General features: G+C 45.8%; 1 protein-coding gene across 1 annotated transcript in view; it reads right to left on the reverse strand.

Moving 5' to 3' along the window:
- The window catches only part of RYR2 (ryanodine receptor 2), a 3,458,987-nt gene that overhangs the window by 607,678 nt on the left and 2,833,109 nt on the right, over nt 1-18,200 (reverse strand). The window contains exon 75 of the mRNA XM_085612346.1: nt 11,536-11,632. Within this exon, the coding sequence (XP_085468472.1) occupies nt 11,536-11,632 (97 nt within the window). The remainder of the gene's footprint in view (nt 1-11,535; nt 11,633-18,200) is intronic.

The raw sequence follows: 18,200 nt of genomic DNA on the forward strand, positions 1-18,200 counted from the left end.
AGGTCAGAACAAGATTCAAGTCCCACTGAGGCATTACGAAGTGGACAGGAGGGAACATGTGAGTAATGCCCTTGAACTAAAACATGAAACAACAGGAGACTTGACAAGAGAAGGCTGATCAGGGTGCCGTAAGAAGGCAGAGATTGCAGCAAGATAACCTTTCAAGGTGCCCAAAGCAGAGCCCTGCTGGGCCAAAGAAAGAAGAAAGAGGAGAACCTCAGAAAGAGGGGCGGAAAGGGGATCCACAGCCTTTGCTGTGTCCATGCCACAAATTTGTTCCACCGGCAGGCGTATACCGTCTTTGTGGAGGGATGCCTGGCTGCCAGAATGACATCACAGACTTCAGGAGGCAAGTCAAATGGCATCAACTGCCGCCGCTCAATCTCCACGCATGGAGGTGGAGGCTGGACAGGTTCGGGTGGAGGACTGTCCCCTGCTGCTGCAACAGAAGGTCCTCCTGAAGAGGCAGTCGTATCGGGGGATCGATTGACAGACTGAGTAGCTCGGGATACCAGAACCTTCGTGCCCAATCCGGAGCCACTAAGATAACTTGGGCCCGGTGGCGCCTGATCTTCTTCAGCACTCTGGGCAGAAGTGGTATAGGCGGAAAGGCGTAGAACAGACTACAACTCCACTCGCGACGAAAAGCATCTCCGAGCGAGTGCCGCCTTGGAAATTCCAACGCGCAGAACTGCTGACATTGCGCGTTCTCTTTGGTGCCGAATAGATCTAACCAAGGCTCTCCCCACTGCAGAAAGAGACCTTGCGCCACGTCCGAGTTCAGACACCATTCGTGATCCATCATGCACCGGCGGCTGAGTTCGTCTGCTCTGGCGTTCAGAGAGCCCGCCAGATGTTGAACCACCAGGGTGATGCCCTGGTGTTACAGCCATGTCCAGAGGCGCAGAGCCTCCTGACAAAGGGTCCACGACCCCACCCCGCCCTGTTTGTTGCAATACCACATGGCGGTGGTGTTGTCCGTGAACACCTGCACGATACTTCCCCGGACAGAGGGAAGGAAGTCTTTCCGTGCAAGCCGGATCGCTCTCGGCTCCAAAAGGTTGATATGGAGCCGAGACTCCGCCGGAGACCAGAGTCCTCTGATCTCCGCCTTTCCCATATGGCCCCCCCATCCCAGGAGGGACACGTCTGTCACTCCTACGTGCTCCGGTTGGGGTAGGGAGAGGCATCTGCCGCTGACCCAATCGCGGTCCATGAGCCACCACTGCAACTGGTTCGCAGTGCCCTCCGAGATCAAGACATGGTCGGACAGGTTGCCTTGATGCTGGGCCTACTGAAACTTCAGGTCCCACTGCAGAGCCCGCATTCTCCACCTGGCGTAATGCACCAACAGGATGCAGGAGGCCATCAGCCCCAGAAGCTGCAGCACCAACCTGACCGAAACCCAGGATAGAGGCCGAAAGATGGGAATCAGAGCCTGAATATCCCGGACCCGCTGTCCCGGAGGATAAGCCCAGAACTGCGCCGAATCGAGAACCGCTCCGATGAAGAGGAGCTTTTGGGAGGGTCTCAGGTGTAACTTCGGCACGTTGATGGAGAACCCCAGCAAATGCAGGAGGTCGGCCGTAGTCTGGAGGTGGGAGACGACTTGCTGGGGCGAGCCCGCCTTCAACAGCCAGTCGTCGAGATAGGGGAAGACTGGAACCCCCGATCTGCGCTGATGAGCTGCGACCACCGCCATCACTTTCGTGAACACCCGAGGGGAACTGGTGAGGCCGAAGGGGACCATGGTGAACTGAAAGTGCTCCTGACCCACCGTGAACCGCAGGTAACGCCGGTGGGCCGGCAGGACGGGGATGTGAAAATAGGCGTCCTGCAAGTCCAACGCTACCATCCAGTCTCCAGGGTTGAGGGCAGCCAGAACCGGAGCTAAAGTCAGCATCTTGAACCGTTCCTTCCGGAGGAAGGTGTTGACGCTCCTGAGGTCCAAGATAGGGCGTAGGCCCCCTTTGCCCTTCTTGGAAACCAGAAACTAGTGGGAATAGCAACCACGGCCTACTTCTGGACCAGGAACGCGCTCGACGGCCTCTTTGGCCAAGAGGGCCATAACTTCCTCCCGCAGAAGATTCAAGTGATCCTCTGATATACGGTGGCACTGCGGTGGCATGGCTGGAGGGGTCGTCTCGAAGGAGAGGGAGTAGCCCCTTTGGACGATTTGCAGCACCCACCTGTCCGAAGTGATGGAGCGCCAGTGGAGCGGGTGATGGCGAACTCTGCCGCCCACTGGCGTGGAATGGGCTTGAAAGCTCGGACTAGGAGGGCTTTGAGGCAGATGCTGCCGGGGTGGATGTGAACTGACCGGCACGTTATCCTCTAGTACCGCCACGGCAGAACCCACGTCCGCGACCGTGTGCAGGTTGGTTCTGCAACCAGTGGCTAGGCGGACGTGAGGAGGCGCCCTTCCTTGGCCGCAAAAGAGGTGAAAGGCGGAAGCTTGCAGCCGTGGGGCCGAGAGACCCAAGGACGTGGCCGTAGCCCGCGAGTCCTTAAAACGAGCCAGCGCACTATCCGCCTTCTCACCAAAAAGGCGAGCGCCATCAATGGGCATATCCATGAGGGTACTCTGGACATCCCCCCAAAAAGACGTGGACCGCAGCCAAACATGGCGCCGGAGCGCCACCGTGGTGGAAATTGCCCTACCCAGCGAGTCCGTGGTGTCAAGTCCACACCGTATGGCATGTCGTGCTGCATCTCACCCGTCAGCAAGTGCCTGGGAGAGACGTGTCCGGGCCTCCTCCGGACACAGGGCCAGCACGTCCTCCACCGCATCCCACAGAGAGTGGGAGAAACGGTCAAAGAGGCAAGCGGTGTTCAAAGACCGCAGGCCCAAACTCAGGGAAGAGAACAGTTTCTTTCCGAACTGTTCCAGCCTCTTGGATTCCCGATCCGGAGGAGCAGACGGGAAGGAGGATTGGGAAGTGGAGGCCTGGATAACCAGGCTCTCGGGGGTGGGGTGTTGGGACAGGAAACTGGGGTCGCCCGGAGCAGGGCGGTGGCGCCGGGCCATGTTCCGATCCACAGGAGGAACTATGGAGGGCTTGGACAAAGTGCCCTGCAGAACGTCGATGAGGGCCTCATTGAACTGCAGCAGAGGCTCTGTGGAGCTTGCTGACGGTTGAAGCACCTCTGTGAGGATATTATTCCTCACGGCCACAGCAGGCAACACGAGCCCCAGGGCTTCGGCCGCCTTGCGCAGCACCACTGAGAAAGCTGCACCTTCCTCCGAGGCCACAGTCGGAGGAGAGATGAAACCAGCGTCCGGTGAAGTGTCCAGACCACTGGCATCCCTCAGTTCGTCTGCCCAGTCCTGTGAAAGTTGGCCCAGGATGGCCATAAGGTCCTCAGACCCCTCCCAGTTGCCCCCGTCATCCGATTCTTGATAAACAGGAGGAATGATCGGAGCCGGACGGTAGATGAAACGCTCATCCATAGGCATCAGGTGCGGCGCCGCACCGGCGCCGGTTCCGGACAGGGGCTAAACCAGGGAACGGCGTCATCCGGAGACGGCGCCGGAGGTGGAACCGGTGTCGGCGCCGGCGGAGGAGGCGTCGTGAGGTCGACCGGCGCCGACAGAGATCCAGGCCTGGATCCCTCAGGGAGCGTCGGCGTCGGGACCGAAGTCGTTGACGGCGCCGAGGCCGGAGCCGCCGGCACGCGAAGTCACCCAGTCGAGCAAGCGGGGCCAGGAGGCGCGTCGGCAGGCGCCGACAGCGGAGCCAGGCCCCTCATGGCAGAGAGAAAGGCACTGACCTCCGCCGGAGTCGCGTCAGTCCCAGGGACCGGCGGGTATGGAGACGGACGCGGCTCCTGCGGCTCCGACGGAGCCGCGGGGGTGGGACCACCCTGACTCTCGGCCGAGTTGCGCGACCGGTGAGGGGAGTCTGAAGAGCGGTGTCGCCTCTTGGACTTCTTTGATCGCTTCGACTTACCCGAAGACTTCGAGCCCGACGAGCGATGATGGTGACTGTGGCTCCGCGACCGGTCCCTGTACCTCCTCCTGGACCGGGACCGTGAGCGGAAGCTCGAGAAGCTTACGGGACCGCTCCTGCCTAGCCTTCGAGGTCAAGGCCTGACAATCGGGGCACGACTCCGCGTCGTGGTCGGCCCCCAGGCAGTAAAGGCACCGTCGATGGTGGTCCGTCACCGACATCAGTCGATGACAGGAGTCACAGGCTTTAAACCCAGGCATCCTACCGGCACCAGAGTCGAGTCGACAGAAGACCAAAAAGAGTCAAAAAGTTTAGTCAAAAATTGACTAAGGGGTAAGCTCTTCCGGGATCGGCACTGTCTGGCGCGGAAAAAAGAAGACCGGACGTCAGCGCGCGAGGGCGGCGTCTAAGTACTCCGACGACATCATTCCGGCGCACGACGCCAACGACGGACGCGGAGCCGCAGACAACGCCTAGCGACGCGCAAGGGGTATTGCTACAAAAATCTTTCCGGATCCAGCCTGACGCCTGGGGATATTCTAAGGGGAGGAATCTAACTAACGTGTTTCTTTCAGATTTGGCAGTTATTAAAAGTCACAGCCTCTAAGGCTTCCCCAACAGTGTTACAGGCGGGAAGAATATCTAAATTTAACCCTACATTTTCTGCACTCTCAATATGTGGGTGCAGGGGAGAATGTTGACTGGTCTCATAGTTTAGTGTAAGAGGAGGGGAAACTGTACTATCTACTTTGTTAGATGTAATCTCTGGGGCATCGTATAAAGTAGCATTAATCCCTGTTGCACTCAAGTTTGGTGATAGTCAGTCTATATCTGCCAATCCACTTAAGGTCTCAAAACTATTTGGATGATACCAAGGGGGAACTGGGGGTTCGGGTTTGACCACGCACTTCTATTATCCTTAACTTTATGCCATTGAGGTCTTGGGGGCTGATAGAAAAACCCCAAAGGTAGGATGGAAATGCCCCTCTCATTTGTAAAACAAATAGTCCATCCTCTCTAATATTGTTCTGACCAGACATGGAGATCTGAAAGTTAGTACAACACAATCTCCGGTGAGTGTCTTACTAGATTTCCCCCCCCCCCTCAGTCCTGCGTACCATCTTAAATTCAGAAAATAACAGTTTATTATTTTTTCCTGTTCTTGTATTAAAAACTGTAAAGATTTATTCCTCAGTGTTGGCCAGTGCTCAATTTTACCGGGCAACAGTGGTGGGACATTGACCAACACTACAATGTATGGTGTTGCTTCTGGGGGTAAATGCACATTAAAATATGAGCTGCTAGGAGGTATTTGGTTACTACCCCGCCTTTCTATGATGTCTGTATTACGGGTTCTTTCCTCATGGTTATCACTTGCTTTATCGGCTTGGGTGCTTCTTGGGGCATGTACAGTCTGGGCGGTCCTATGAGGCAACCCTTCTATCTGATGTGCACTCTCAGAGGCACTTACAGGGGGATTTACAACCCTGGGAGGGCAGACTGTCCTGAATAGCAGGTCTTACAGTTGGTGTTACTGAAGGTTTGGGTTGTTGCTCAGCCCCCTTAGCAATAGCGCCCCCACCCCTACTGTGCCCAGTTTATGTAGGGGTTAGGGAAGCACTCAATACCGGTTTCTCTATGAGTGCTAACCTGGCCTCAATTTCAGTTCGTTTTTTCAGTATCGGGTTCAAGTAGGCAGAAATCACGAGGTCCAATTGTTTCAGGAAAGCTTCCCTCTCATGACAAGATGAATCTGCCAATAAAACTCCATCATCTGGAGCAAGTACTTGAGTAGCCCCCTGTGTTGGAGAGCTGCAGGGGATCATCAATAATCTCTTTAAAAATGTATTCTCTAAAATCTGAATCTGGGAACTTTTGTGGTAACCCTATACTCCTGCACCAAAGGTGGCTACAGATAAGCATTTTAGTTTATATAAAGTTATCATTTCAGTTACCGGCTTATGACCAAGCATACAAGCAAAACGAAAAAGCCCCTCTATTGTTCTTCTAGTTTGTTGAATCCTAGCCACAATTAGATGTTCCCAGTTTAATTTAATATTAAAAACGTTCCCCAGGTAGGTAAAATTTGACACATTTTCAAAAACTTTTTCCTTTACTACAAATGTCCTTGTTTTTGTTTGGTTGGGGCCACATACCATAATAAATGATTTACTAAAATGTACCTTTAGGTCCAATGACAGCATATATTCAGTAAACGCATTCAGACATTTTTGGAGGCTATTGGCTGTTAAGGTCATCAAAACTGGGTCGTCTGCATAAGAGAGTAATGGGACCTGTTTGCCTTCTATGCTTTGGAAGTCCAATTTCTGTTTTAACAAGAATTGTTCCAGTCCATTTGTGTATATTAAAAATAAAAATGGAGCCAGAATGCAGCCCTGACGTATCCCCTCAGTAGAAGCAATGGGTCTAGTCTTCTCTCCCCCAGGACCAAAACGGATAGCTACAGTGGTGGATGTGTGTAGCCTACGCAACAGGGTAATAAGGGATTCTTCAAACCCAAGTTTTCCATCAGTATCCACAACTTCCCCCGACTCACAGTATCGAAGGCACTGGACAAGTCCATGAAGGCCAAGTGGATCGACCCCCCCCCCCTGACCTTCATGCACTTGCCCATAATCATGGATGGATTGAGGCACTGTTCATGGGTTCCCATCCCCTTTCTGAAGATGTATTGAGTATTAGATATGAGTCCAGAGGCATTAGCCCATGACTCCAAACGTGCAAGAATTACCCTCTCCGTAATTTTGCATGTAGCATCAATTAAAGAGATCGGCCTATAACATGTGGGGTCATTCCTGTTACTTTTTAAAAAAATCGGGACTACCACTGCATTTCTCCATGATAAAGGGATACGGCCCACTATTACTGATTTAAAAACATTTAACAACAAGGGACCCCAAAATTGGGGATTATTTTTCAATAAATCCAAGTGCAGCCCATCTGGTCCTGGGGCTTTTGAGGAAATGCCCTTTGCCAAGGCATCCTCGACCTCACTTAGAGACAGGGATGAGCAAAGTTGATGTGCTGATTGTAAGTTAGTAAATATCTCATCCCTTTGTTCTTGTGATGAGATACCCTTTGGATTAAATATACTCAATTCTTCCTTTCTACGCTTGATCGCACTTTTATAGGTCTGTCTCACTGTCTTAATTAGCACCCTATCACGGGGAGCTGCATGCAAGGCATTCTTCATATCTTTTTGCGCCTTGGAACATTCAGCATTGAATCATCTTATTTTCGGGGTGTCCCGACTCCTCACTGATTTAGTCAACTTTTTGCCCACATCTTCACAAATTGATTCAAAACATTGTATTATGGCGCCTGGCTGTGAGTCATAATCTAAACATATCATTATTTTACTTAGATTTGTTTTGATAACATCCTCCTAAAATTTTGCGGGATTAATTGAACTCCACTTTGATCATACGCCTTGATTACGGCTATGTTTTAGTTTGTAATCATTATCCCTGCCTTCTGTGCAGTGACGTGCATGGAAACTGTAAGGGAATTATGGTCGCTAGACGGGTTTAATTCAACCACAAAGCTATCTACAAGACATGCATACTTGTTAGATATCAACATAAAATCAATTGTGTTAACTCTCCCTCCACCCTGATAAGTTGTAAACTGGACAGAAGGAGTGCTAACCAAAGTGTCGATTGTGCCTAGATCATTTACTACAATGATGGTATTTAATGCTTCACCCTGTGGAGTATGCTTAAAGTCGGGCAAAGGTTGATCTACGGTATCTACAATCCCACATACTTTCTGCATACTGTGCTGACATAGTGTGCAATTAAAATCACCCATCCAAATTATACATAAAGGGAAGCATCTCTCCACCACTTTATCAATTTCCTCTTTGAGGGTGTAGAAAACCCCACAATTTTGAGGGTCAAAAATATTGTAGTACCAGTGAATCAATAGGAGTGTAGCGAGAGCTGGTACCAGGGAGAGTCTGTTATATGTTCTATCTTGAGTGACTCATATTGGACAGAAATGAAGGTCACTAAGCCTCCCTTTGCCCTGCCTGCTGGTGATGGTTATGCTTGGACATTAAAAGAACAATATCCGTCCTGAGTGACATCCTCCCTGCTCCAAGTTACTTGTACACAAATAATATCAACCTTCTTCACATAATGTACCCATGCCTCATCTGATAATTTTGAGGAAATCCCTGCAATGTTCCATGAGATAAGCATAAATTGGCAGTTATTAAAAGTCACAGCCTCTAAGGCTTCCCCAACAGTGTTACAGGTAACTTGCTCTACGGGAAGAATATCTAAATCTAACCCTACATTTTCTGCACTATCAATATGTCGGCACAGGGGAGAATGTAGACTGGTCTCATAGTTTAGTGTAAGAGGAGGGGCATCTGTACTATCTACTTTGTTAGATGTAAACTCCGGGGCATCGTATAAAGTAGCATTAATCCCTGTTGCACTCAAGTTTGGTGATAGTCAGTCTATATCTGCCAATCCACTTAAGGTCTCAAAACAATTTGCATGATACCAAGGGGGAACTGGGGGTTCGGATTTGACCACGCACTTCTATTATCCTTAACTTTATGCCATTGAGGTCTTGGGGGCTGATAGAAAAACCCCAAAGGTAGGATGGAAATGCCCCTCTCATTTGTAAAACAAATAGTCCATCCTCTCTAATATTGTTCTGACCAGACATGGAGATCTGAAAGTTAGTACAACACAATCTCCGGTGAGTGTCTTACTAGATTCCCCCACCCACTCAGTCCTGCATACCATCTTAAATGCAGAAAATAACAGTTTATTATTAATTCCTGTTCTTGTACTTAAAAAGTGTAAAGATGTATTCCTCAGTGTTGGCCAGTGCTCAATTTTACGGGGCAACAATGGTGGGACATTGACCAACACTACAATGTATGGTGTTGCTTCTGGGGGTAAATGCAAATTAAAATATGAGCTGCTAGGAGGTATTTGGTTACTTCCCTGCCCTTCTATGATGTCTGTATTAGGGGTTCTTTCTTCATGGTTATCACTTGCTTTATCGGCTCGGGTGCTTCTTGGGACATGTACGGTCTGGGCGGTCCTATGAGGCAACCCTTCTATCTGATGTGCACTCTCAGAGGCATTTACAGGGGGATTTACAACCCTGAGGGGGGGGGGGGCAGACTGTCCTGAATAGCAGGTCTTACAGTCGGTCTTACTGAAGGTTTGGGTTGTTGCTCAGCCCCCTTAGCAATAGCGCCCCCACCCCTACTTTGCCCATTTTATGTAGGGGTTAGCGAAGCACTCAATACAGGTTTCTCTATGAGTGCTAACCTGGCCTCAATTTCAGCTAGTTTTTTCAGTATCGGGTTCAAGTAGGCAGAAATCACGAGGTCCAATTGATCAGGAAAGCTTCCCTCTCATGACTAGATGACTCTGCCATAAAACTCCATCATCTGTAGCAAGTACTTGAGTAGCCCCCTGGTTGGACTCTGTGTCTGCAGGTTTACTCCTACGGCCAAGGGGTTTAGGCAAAAGATACATTTGTTTATTTTGTTTGTTTGGCGCCTGCCCCTTCTTTTTCTTTGATAGCGGAGCAAGGCTGCTCCCATGATTACGGTTTGGTATTTTGGCCTCGTGTGACAACATTCGGCATTACTGGGGGATCAGATTTTTCAGCTATGTCAGAGACATTGATAGTTTCAGGGCCTGGGGATTGTGACATACTTGTTTGTGATGAATTAGTTTCCAAACCCATTTGCAAAGCAGGCGCGATAAGGGCAGGCCGATTACAAGGGTTTTGTGGCTCCAGGGACAATCTGCGCTCAGTCAATGCAATTTCATGTATGAGAGCTGGGTCGGCTCTCAATAAAAAAGCATCCAGTGTCCCTACCACCCCTTGCCCATTACCAGCTTTTGACCTGATCATTTTTCCACCTTTTCTAGATATAAAATAGGTGTCCACAAAAAATTATCACAGTACTTTGGAAAGTCCACACTAATTAATGCCCAAGGCGACGTGGAAATGTTGGTAACATGGCCCAGCCCAGCCTCCTTCGGCCTCTGATGGGCTGGGACGGGCCGGCCCTTAACCCAGGCTTCGCCCGGGCACAGCCTGGGCACGCCCGCACCCGTCCCATGCTGCGGGAGCCCTGTGCCCCTTTTATGCGGCTCCCGGCACTTGCTCCTGGCGTGTGTGGCGTGCGGGCCGCTAAGGGTGCTGGGAATTGTAGTCCTTTAACGGGACCGGCACTGTACCCCAGATGACTCTGGCGGCGTGAAACCAGACAGCTACAAGGATCATGGATCAGGTAAATTGGGCTCCCATGCTGCAGGAGCCATGTGCCCCTTTTTATGTGCCTCCCGGCGCTTGTTCCTGGCGTGTGTGGCATGCACGCCGCTAAGGGTGCTGGGAATTGTAGTCCTTTAACGGGACCGGCACTGTTCCCCAGATGACTCCGGCGGTGGTGGCGGCGTGAAACCAGACCCGCTACAAGGAACAGGTAAATTGGGCTAGTTGTACTAGTTATCCCACTTAGTAACTATAAATATCATGTTGTTTTTCTAAGTCTGGCTAATTGTAAGTTATTTGATCATATATGGTAACATATGGGAACATTGCAGACGACTGTCTTCTTGATATTAAAAAAAGTCTAGTTTCTACCAATAAAAAGCAGCATTTTCAAAATTAAAAAGTATCGCATTTTCAAATATTATAAGTTGCCCTTAATATGTTGTCCATCAACAGAAATATATACATTCAGATGGAGCAGAAGCATAATGAACAGCCACAGTTTTTGTTTTCTGACACAGTGTTGACTGGATATTCCTTAAATGTGAAAAAAGAGAGGACTAAATTATATGATCAAAAAGCTTTTTTTAAATTTGAATGAACTTTTATTTAGACTTTTTTGTTCTACGTTAGCAGAAAAAAAAAAAATTATATTCAATGCAAAATTCCACTTAAAGGAGTTTGGCTACTTTTTTACATCGTCCCTTGCCCCATGATCAGATGACAACAAAAAATATGTTGAGCAACTTACTGACGTCCATGCAAGAAATACTGTTCCTACACTGACACAGTATAAAGGCAGAACATTTTTGCATACATTTCTGAGTTTTCCTCCTAGAAATGGGGAATATTGTGCAGTTTATGTTTTATTGAAGCTGAAAATCACAACCTATTCCACTTTTTGCACTGTTTTCCTCATGCAAATTCTTCCAGGTTAGACCTGGAGGTTTTTGCAAAGGGAAACCACATGAAATGTGCATTGTACATAGAAGCCAAATTGGGGAGAAAGGCAGCTTGTTGTGGAATTCAGAATCTGCTTTGCGTAGGATCATATTTTCCTGCTAACCTCTACCAACATGCATACAAAATGATACACTTTCTACAAGGTTGTGTTGAAAGCAGTAACGTTCTGCTGAGCCCATGTAACCACAGTAGAAGATCTGAAAGCAGTCTAGATTCCTAGTGGACCAAAATCACAGAAACATTTTCAACAGGAAGACAAAACTAATTATTATCCCCTAAGGATGTCTGTCCTTCTGCAAGTCTACGGCCCTAAGCAAGCAAAAACAAGACAACATAAACAACCTACTGCCAAATCTTCAATTAACGTGTCTTCAAAGTAATGTTCCTCTGTTTCTATCCAAGACTTCTCATAGCCCTGAAGAAAAAGATTGACGGCTCGATGCCTAAAGGGAAAGAGATAATGTTGCAAAAGTTACAAACAAGAGGACGATAAATCCCAACTGTTTTCTCTTTAAACTAGATACATGCCAACATGACCAGACATCTGGAAGTCTCTTTCAAAAGTTATCAAAACACATTGCTGTCAAATCATTTTCACTGTTGCATGTAGCTTGATTTCACATATTTACAATGAAAAGTTTTTAAATACTGGTCGTACATATACGTTTGTGCTGCTTTTACGTGTGTGTTTTAATAAGCTTTCTAGCCTCTTAAAACATCAATCAAAGAGACCGTTGTGTCCAATAAAACACCATTATTAGAGTTACATTCTTGAAACAAACTAAAAGAGGCTTAAATCTAGTCGACCATCGATGATACAACAGATATATATATATTCAGATCACAGATAGTCTCCGCACCACGCACCCCAGGTGCAATCTCCAGCGGTGGTGAGCCGCTATGTAAACCTCCACTGCAGCAAACCCATTCCTGGTCAACCGTAAATAAGGAGAGCATTCGCAGGAATTTGTATGGAGTGCTTTTTTAATATGCAGACCCTCCCCGCACTGACAGACGCATTTTCGCACTCTGCCTTTTTCGATGTCAGCGTGTAGGTATTGAAATCACCATTTTAAAGTGAAAAAGTGCATAACGTAAAACAATTACAATGACAGTAAAGACGGCCTAAAACTATTACTACATAGCTGTATCATCTTTGGCGGCCCTCTTTTAACATGTTTCTGGCAAACGGGTAATACCCATGAATACATGAGGCTCTACTAAGAAATTAGAAATTACCGTGTGCGTGAAATCTTAGGAAACAAAGAATCGGTATTTCAAAAAGTCCATATTTGACATTAAATTCATTCAATTCAATTTTACATAATAATCATACTATTTTGTCTCCCATATTCTATATACCAATTTTGCTCATTCCATTGAGTGCCCTGGTTCGTGTAATTTAGCCCTGGATGGGCGAACCTCAAATACAGTCATAGGAGTGTGAGGAGAGAAAGATGCCCCGAGTGAACCACATGGGCATATTTACAAATTGATTTTAATTGTATAGACATAATATCACTTGGATGGGACGCCATGTCTGTTTGTAATGGAGCATCTCTTTATATTCATTCAATATATATCAAAATGAATGTCCCTTCCGTGACCCACGGCCCTAGAGATGTGGCGCACTGCGCTGACGGGATACACTGGGCAATCAATCCAATCAGTCCAGTTCAATGAAGCACAATGAACAGAAACGATTAACCTATCTCTGAATCTGTAATTCTCCTGAGAGTACGCTTCATTGAACTAGACTGATATATATATATATATATATGTGCAGTTTGTACGGTGAACGTTTTATATATATATATATATTCACTTAAAAAACCATAGGTTTCACACATGTTATAGTTAGCTGTAAATTTCACTCGTAAAAAACCAATGAAATTCCACGTTATAGTTAGATCAGGTAACTATAACTTGCGCGCCCACAATAAACTGCTGATGACGTCACATATTACATCACTCATGACATGGTCAATGACATCACTCATGACATCAATGATGACATCTGAAATTACACATTGTGGATTGCGGTCGCGCAAGTTATAGTTACCTGATCTAACTATAACGTGGAATTTCATTGGTTTTTTACGAGTGAAATGTACAGCTAACTATAACATGTGTGAAACCTATGGTTTTTTAAGTGAATTTGCAAGGTTTTGTAAATGATAATTCCCAACTATAACGTGTGTGAAACCTATGGTTTTTTCAGTGAATTTGTACGGTTTTTTAAATGCTAAGTTATGTATTTTATTTTTTTTTTTCTGGTTTTTCACTGTGCGCACCGAGCGCCCACCTTGCGCAGTCCATGCCGTGCACGCCTCACCTTTTTTAACACAGTAACATTTGTTTTTTTCTCCCTTGTGGGTCCTTTAATTTATTTGATAAATGTGATTGTTACTTCTTTATTATTATTTTTTTTTCCCGTGCGCGTACGGTAAGCTTACCATACGCGCACTCCGCGATTTTTAAAAAAAATTATTAAATGTATTTTTCGTACTTTTGGGTCCTTCTTGGACCCCCTGACAAACACTAGGGGGTCTGCAACTCTCTTCGTTGCCCCCTTTTCACGTTCCCCACCTTTGTTTCTCAGTGCGAGAGACAGAAAATGGCGGCCGACACTTCCTGATTTCGACCGATTCGAATGTTTACAGTCATGTAACCACCAATCAGAATTGAGCTCGCGGACGGCACCGTACGCGTACGGTAAGCTTACGGTAAGCGCACGGAGCGCGCTTACAGATATATATATTGATTTAAATGCTATTTTCTCAGGACCTACTAAACAGATTTACACCAGACCTACAAAAGGCCCATCCTTGACCTGTGGACTACCTCTCTGCCAAATTTCAAGTAATTCTGTTCAGCCGTTCGGGCTGTAGCTCGGACTAAAGGTCCTATGGGAAAATGTATGGGGAAAACGCGTTTTGGGACCCCCCTTTTTTCTCAGCCCCCGCTTGACGAATCCCCCCGAGACTTTCAGGGTAGGAGCGGAGCGTAGAGCCCCATTAGTTTTGAAAATTTCGCGAGCATTCGTCAACCGGCGCCAAAGTTATTCCAAATAGAATATTGCAGATTTCCTATGGAAACACGGTCCTAACTATAACTATCTACTGGCGACCGCCAGTAGATAATGTATATATATATATATATATATATATATATATATATATTATCTACTGGCGGTCGCCAGTAGATAGTTATAGTTAGGACCTATTTTCCATAGGAAATCGGCCACATTCTATTGGGAATATCTTTGGCGCCGATTGACAAATCTTCGCGAAATTCTCCAAACTTTTGGCCAGCTCCGCTCCGCTCCTACCCTGAAAGTTTTGCGGTGATCCGTGAAGCGGGGGGCGAGAAAAAAGGGGGGTCCCAAAATGCGTTTTCCCCATGCAATTTCCCATAGGATCTGTTGCCGCAGCTACAACCCGAACCGCTGAACGGAATGACACCAAATTTGGCAAAGAGGTAGTCCTCAGTTCGGACTCGTGCCTTTTGCATATATGGTGTGAATCTGTTCAGTAGTTCCTGAGAAAATTAGGGTAAACAAGTTAGTGATATCTATTGCCGCGGAGGATCCGCGGACCGTACCCGCACCGTAAGCGCACCCTCCCTCCCCGAACCGAGCGCGCACCCTCACGATTGCGCGCTGAATGCTAATTGGCTGTCGAGTGTCTCTCTACATTCAAAACCAGGAACTGTTGGCGGCCATTTTCTGCCTCGGTAGAAGCGAGGCTGAAGATGGAAGGGGAATAAGTGTGTAAAAGATATAAAGGGGGCAGAGTGGAAATACTCTGACCCTCTAGATCTGCTTAGGGGGTCCCAGAAGGACCCCCGGAGGCCCCCCTTTTTTTAAAAAAAAAAAGCGGCGAAATGCGCGTACGGTGCGTGCATCCTATCGCGTTGGATGCACGGATTCTCTCGCGGTGGGTGCGCGGATCCACGGCAACGTTTTTTGAAAAATGACAAGAAATCATTGGTTGTGTAACAACTTTCTACACTGAAAGGTAGGGTGTATATTTTTGTTTTTTAAAGGTATGATTGTTATTGGTTAACAAAAACAGATTGTAAGGAACATTATATATGATAAGCTGATATGTTGAAAAGTCAAGCACACTTCCTGCCTTGTGTAGGAACATTGTGTGCTGAACTTGTGACCTGTGAGCTCAGTGCAGTGTTCCATGAGCTGCTTCTATGGTAACAGGCAGAAGGCAGATTGGGGGAAGGGTTGAAATGTATTTCAGTTGGAAAGGGTTGAAATGTTTAACCAATAGAAATGTGTGTTTGCTTTTGAGTTTATGTGCGAAGGATTGTGATTTGATGTTTACATGTATATGTGTGGAAAATGAAAGGGAAACGTTTTCATTCTTTGCTTTTGCTGAGAGGTGCACAGTGCAGAGATTCTGTAAAAGAAAATATGGTGAGTGACTGATATACTTCTTAATCTACAAAACAACTTGAAAGATGAGTTATTTAATTGTGAGGGGATGTATGTAGACTATTTTGATTTTAATCAGACTAATGTATTTTTCCTGCTAAAGTGTAGGGAGTACTTTTTTTTCTGTACAATCTTATTGACAGTGTGTGTGCATGTAGAAACCATTTTGTGATAAGGATTTGTTTTTTTCATGTGTTTGTAGACAGCTAACTATGCAGTTTTTATATTTTGGTAGAATTAGAAACCAGTCATTGTTTATGAATTTGTGAAATGAGTTATGTTTCTGCAGTAAAATGTAGTACTCCTTGTAGATGAAGAAATGTGTTTTGGTATAGTGCAAGGGATAGTGGTGCTTGTCTAGAATCACACTGTGAGTGTGTGTGCATTTGGGAACCACTGTGAGAGAAGGATTGGATAACATCGTGTATTTTCTGACAGAGAGATCTTTTAAAACCGGTCATGTTGTCAAGTTTTAGTAGCATTAGAAGCCAGTCTTTGCTTATGTGTTGATTAAATTAGACAGGCATTGACATTAAAGTACAGTCGTGAAATATGTAAATTGTGTGCAGTTCCCTTACCTCTTCCACTGTAGTGAATGAGTTTTGGTAAACTCCTAGGGATAGTGGTGCTTGTCTAGAATCACACTGTCAGTCTTTGTGCATTTGGGAACCACTGTGAAAGAAGCGTTTGGTAACATCGTGTATTTGCTGACAGAAAACTGTTTTAAAACTTGTCATGTTGTCAAGTTTTAGTAGCATTAGAATCCAGTCTTTGCTTATGCGTTGATTAAATGAGTCATGCTTTGACACTGATGTGGTGTACTTAAATATGTAGATTGTGTGCAGTACCATTAACTCTTCCAGAGTAGTGAATTAGTTTTGGTAAACTCATAGGGATAGTGGTGCTTGTCTCGAATCACATTGTGAGTTAGTGTGTATTTGGGATCAGTGTGAGAGAATCATTTGGTAACATCATGTATTTGTTGACAGATAACTGTTTTAAAATCTGTCATGTTGGAAGTTTTAGTAGCATTAGAATCCAGTCTTTGCTTATATGTTGATTAAATGAGTCATGCCTTGACACTGATGTGCTGTACTTAAATATGTAGATTGTGTGCAGTCCCCTTACCCCTTCCACAGTAGTGAAGGAGTTTTGGTAAACTTCTAGGATAGTGTTGATTGTCTAAAATCACACTGTGAGTCTGTGTGCATTTGTGTAAGGATTGTGAGAGAAGCATTTGGTAACATCGTGTATTTACTGACAGATAACTGTTTTAAAACCTGTCATGTTGTCAAGTTTTAGTAGCATTAGAAGCCAGTCTTTGCTTATGCGTTGATTAAATTAGTCAGGCATTGACATTAAAGTGTAGTTGTGAAATATGTAGATTGTGTGCAGTTCCCTTACCACTTGCACTGTAGTGAATGAGTGTTGGTAAACTCATAGGGATAGTGGTGCTTGTCTAGAATCACACTGTGAGTTAGTGTGTATTTGGGATCACTGTGAGAGAAGCATTTGATAACATCATGTATTTGCTGATAGATAAATGTTTTAAAATGTGTCATGTTGTGAAGTTTTAGTAGGATTAGAATCCAGTCTTTGCTTATGCGTTGATTAAATGAGTCATGCTTTGACACTGATGTGGTGTACTTAAATATGTAGATTGTGTGCAGTACCATCAACTCTAACAGAGTAGTGAATGAGTTTTGGTAAACTCCTAGGATAGTGTTGCTTGTCTAAATTCACACTGTGAGTCTGTGTGCATCTGGGTAAGGATTGTGAGAGAAGCATTTGGTAACATTGTGTATTTGCTGACATATACCTGTTTTAAAACCGGTCATGTTGTGAAGTTTTAGTAGCATTAGAAGCCAGTCTTTGCTTATGCTTTGATTATATGAGTCAGGCTTTGACAGAAAAGTGCAGTCCTGAAATATGAAGATTGTGTGCAGTTTGCTTACCACTTCCGCTGTAGTGAACGAGTTTTGGTAAACTCCTAGGGATAGTGGTGCTTGTCTAGAATCACACTGTGAGTCTGTGTGCATTTGAGAACCACTGTGAGAGAGGCATTTGGTAACATCGTGTATTTGCTGACAGATAACTAATTTAAAACCTCTCATGTTGTCAAGTTTTAGAAGCATTAGAAGCTAGTCTTTGCTTATGCATTGATAAAATGAGTCAGGGTTTGACACTAAGGTGCAGTACCATGTACTATTCTGTTCACTGTGGCAGGACTGAAAATTTAAAAGTTTTATCAAAGCACTGTCCTAGAAGTAGTCTGATTATTTAGTCTGTTTCTAAGTACCAAATAGACTGCTTCAAATGTCTATGCAGTATGCATGTAGTGTTCTAACATACTATACACTTGTCTTTTACACCTTCAATTCCCTAGTCAGTATCCATACACTTCCAGGAAATACCCTGTCACTCCCTTTGCAGTCCTCTAGTGACCCATTCAACAGCATGTACTAATCCATTCACTGTGCTAAAACCCAAACACTTATAAATTCACCAAGATACTATCTTTGCAGTACTCTAATCATTCAGTCAGTGCCTAAGTATTAATA

The sequence above is a fragment of the Triturus cristatus genome, chromosome 6 (assembly GCF_964204655.1).
Source record: "Triturus cristatus chromosome 6, aTriCri1.1, whole genome shotgun sequence".
Lineage (NCBI taxonomy): Eukaryota > Metazoa > Chordata > Amphibia > Caudata > Salamandridae > Triturus > Triturus cristatus.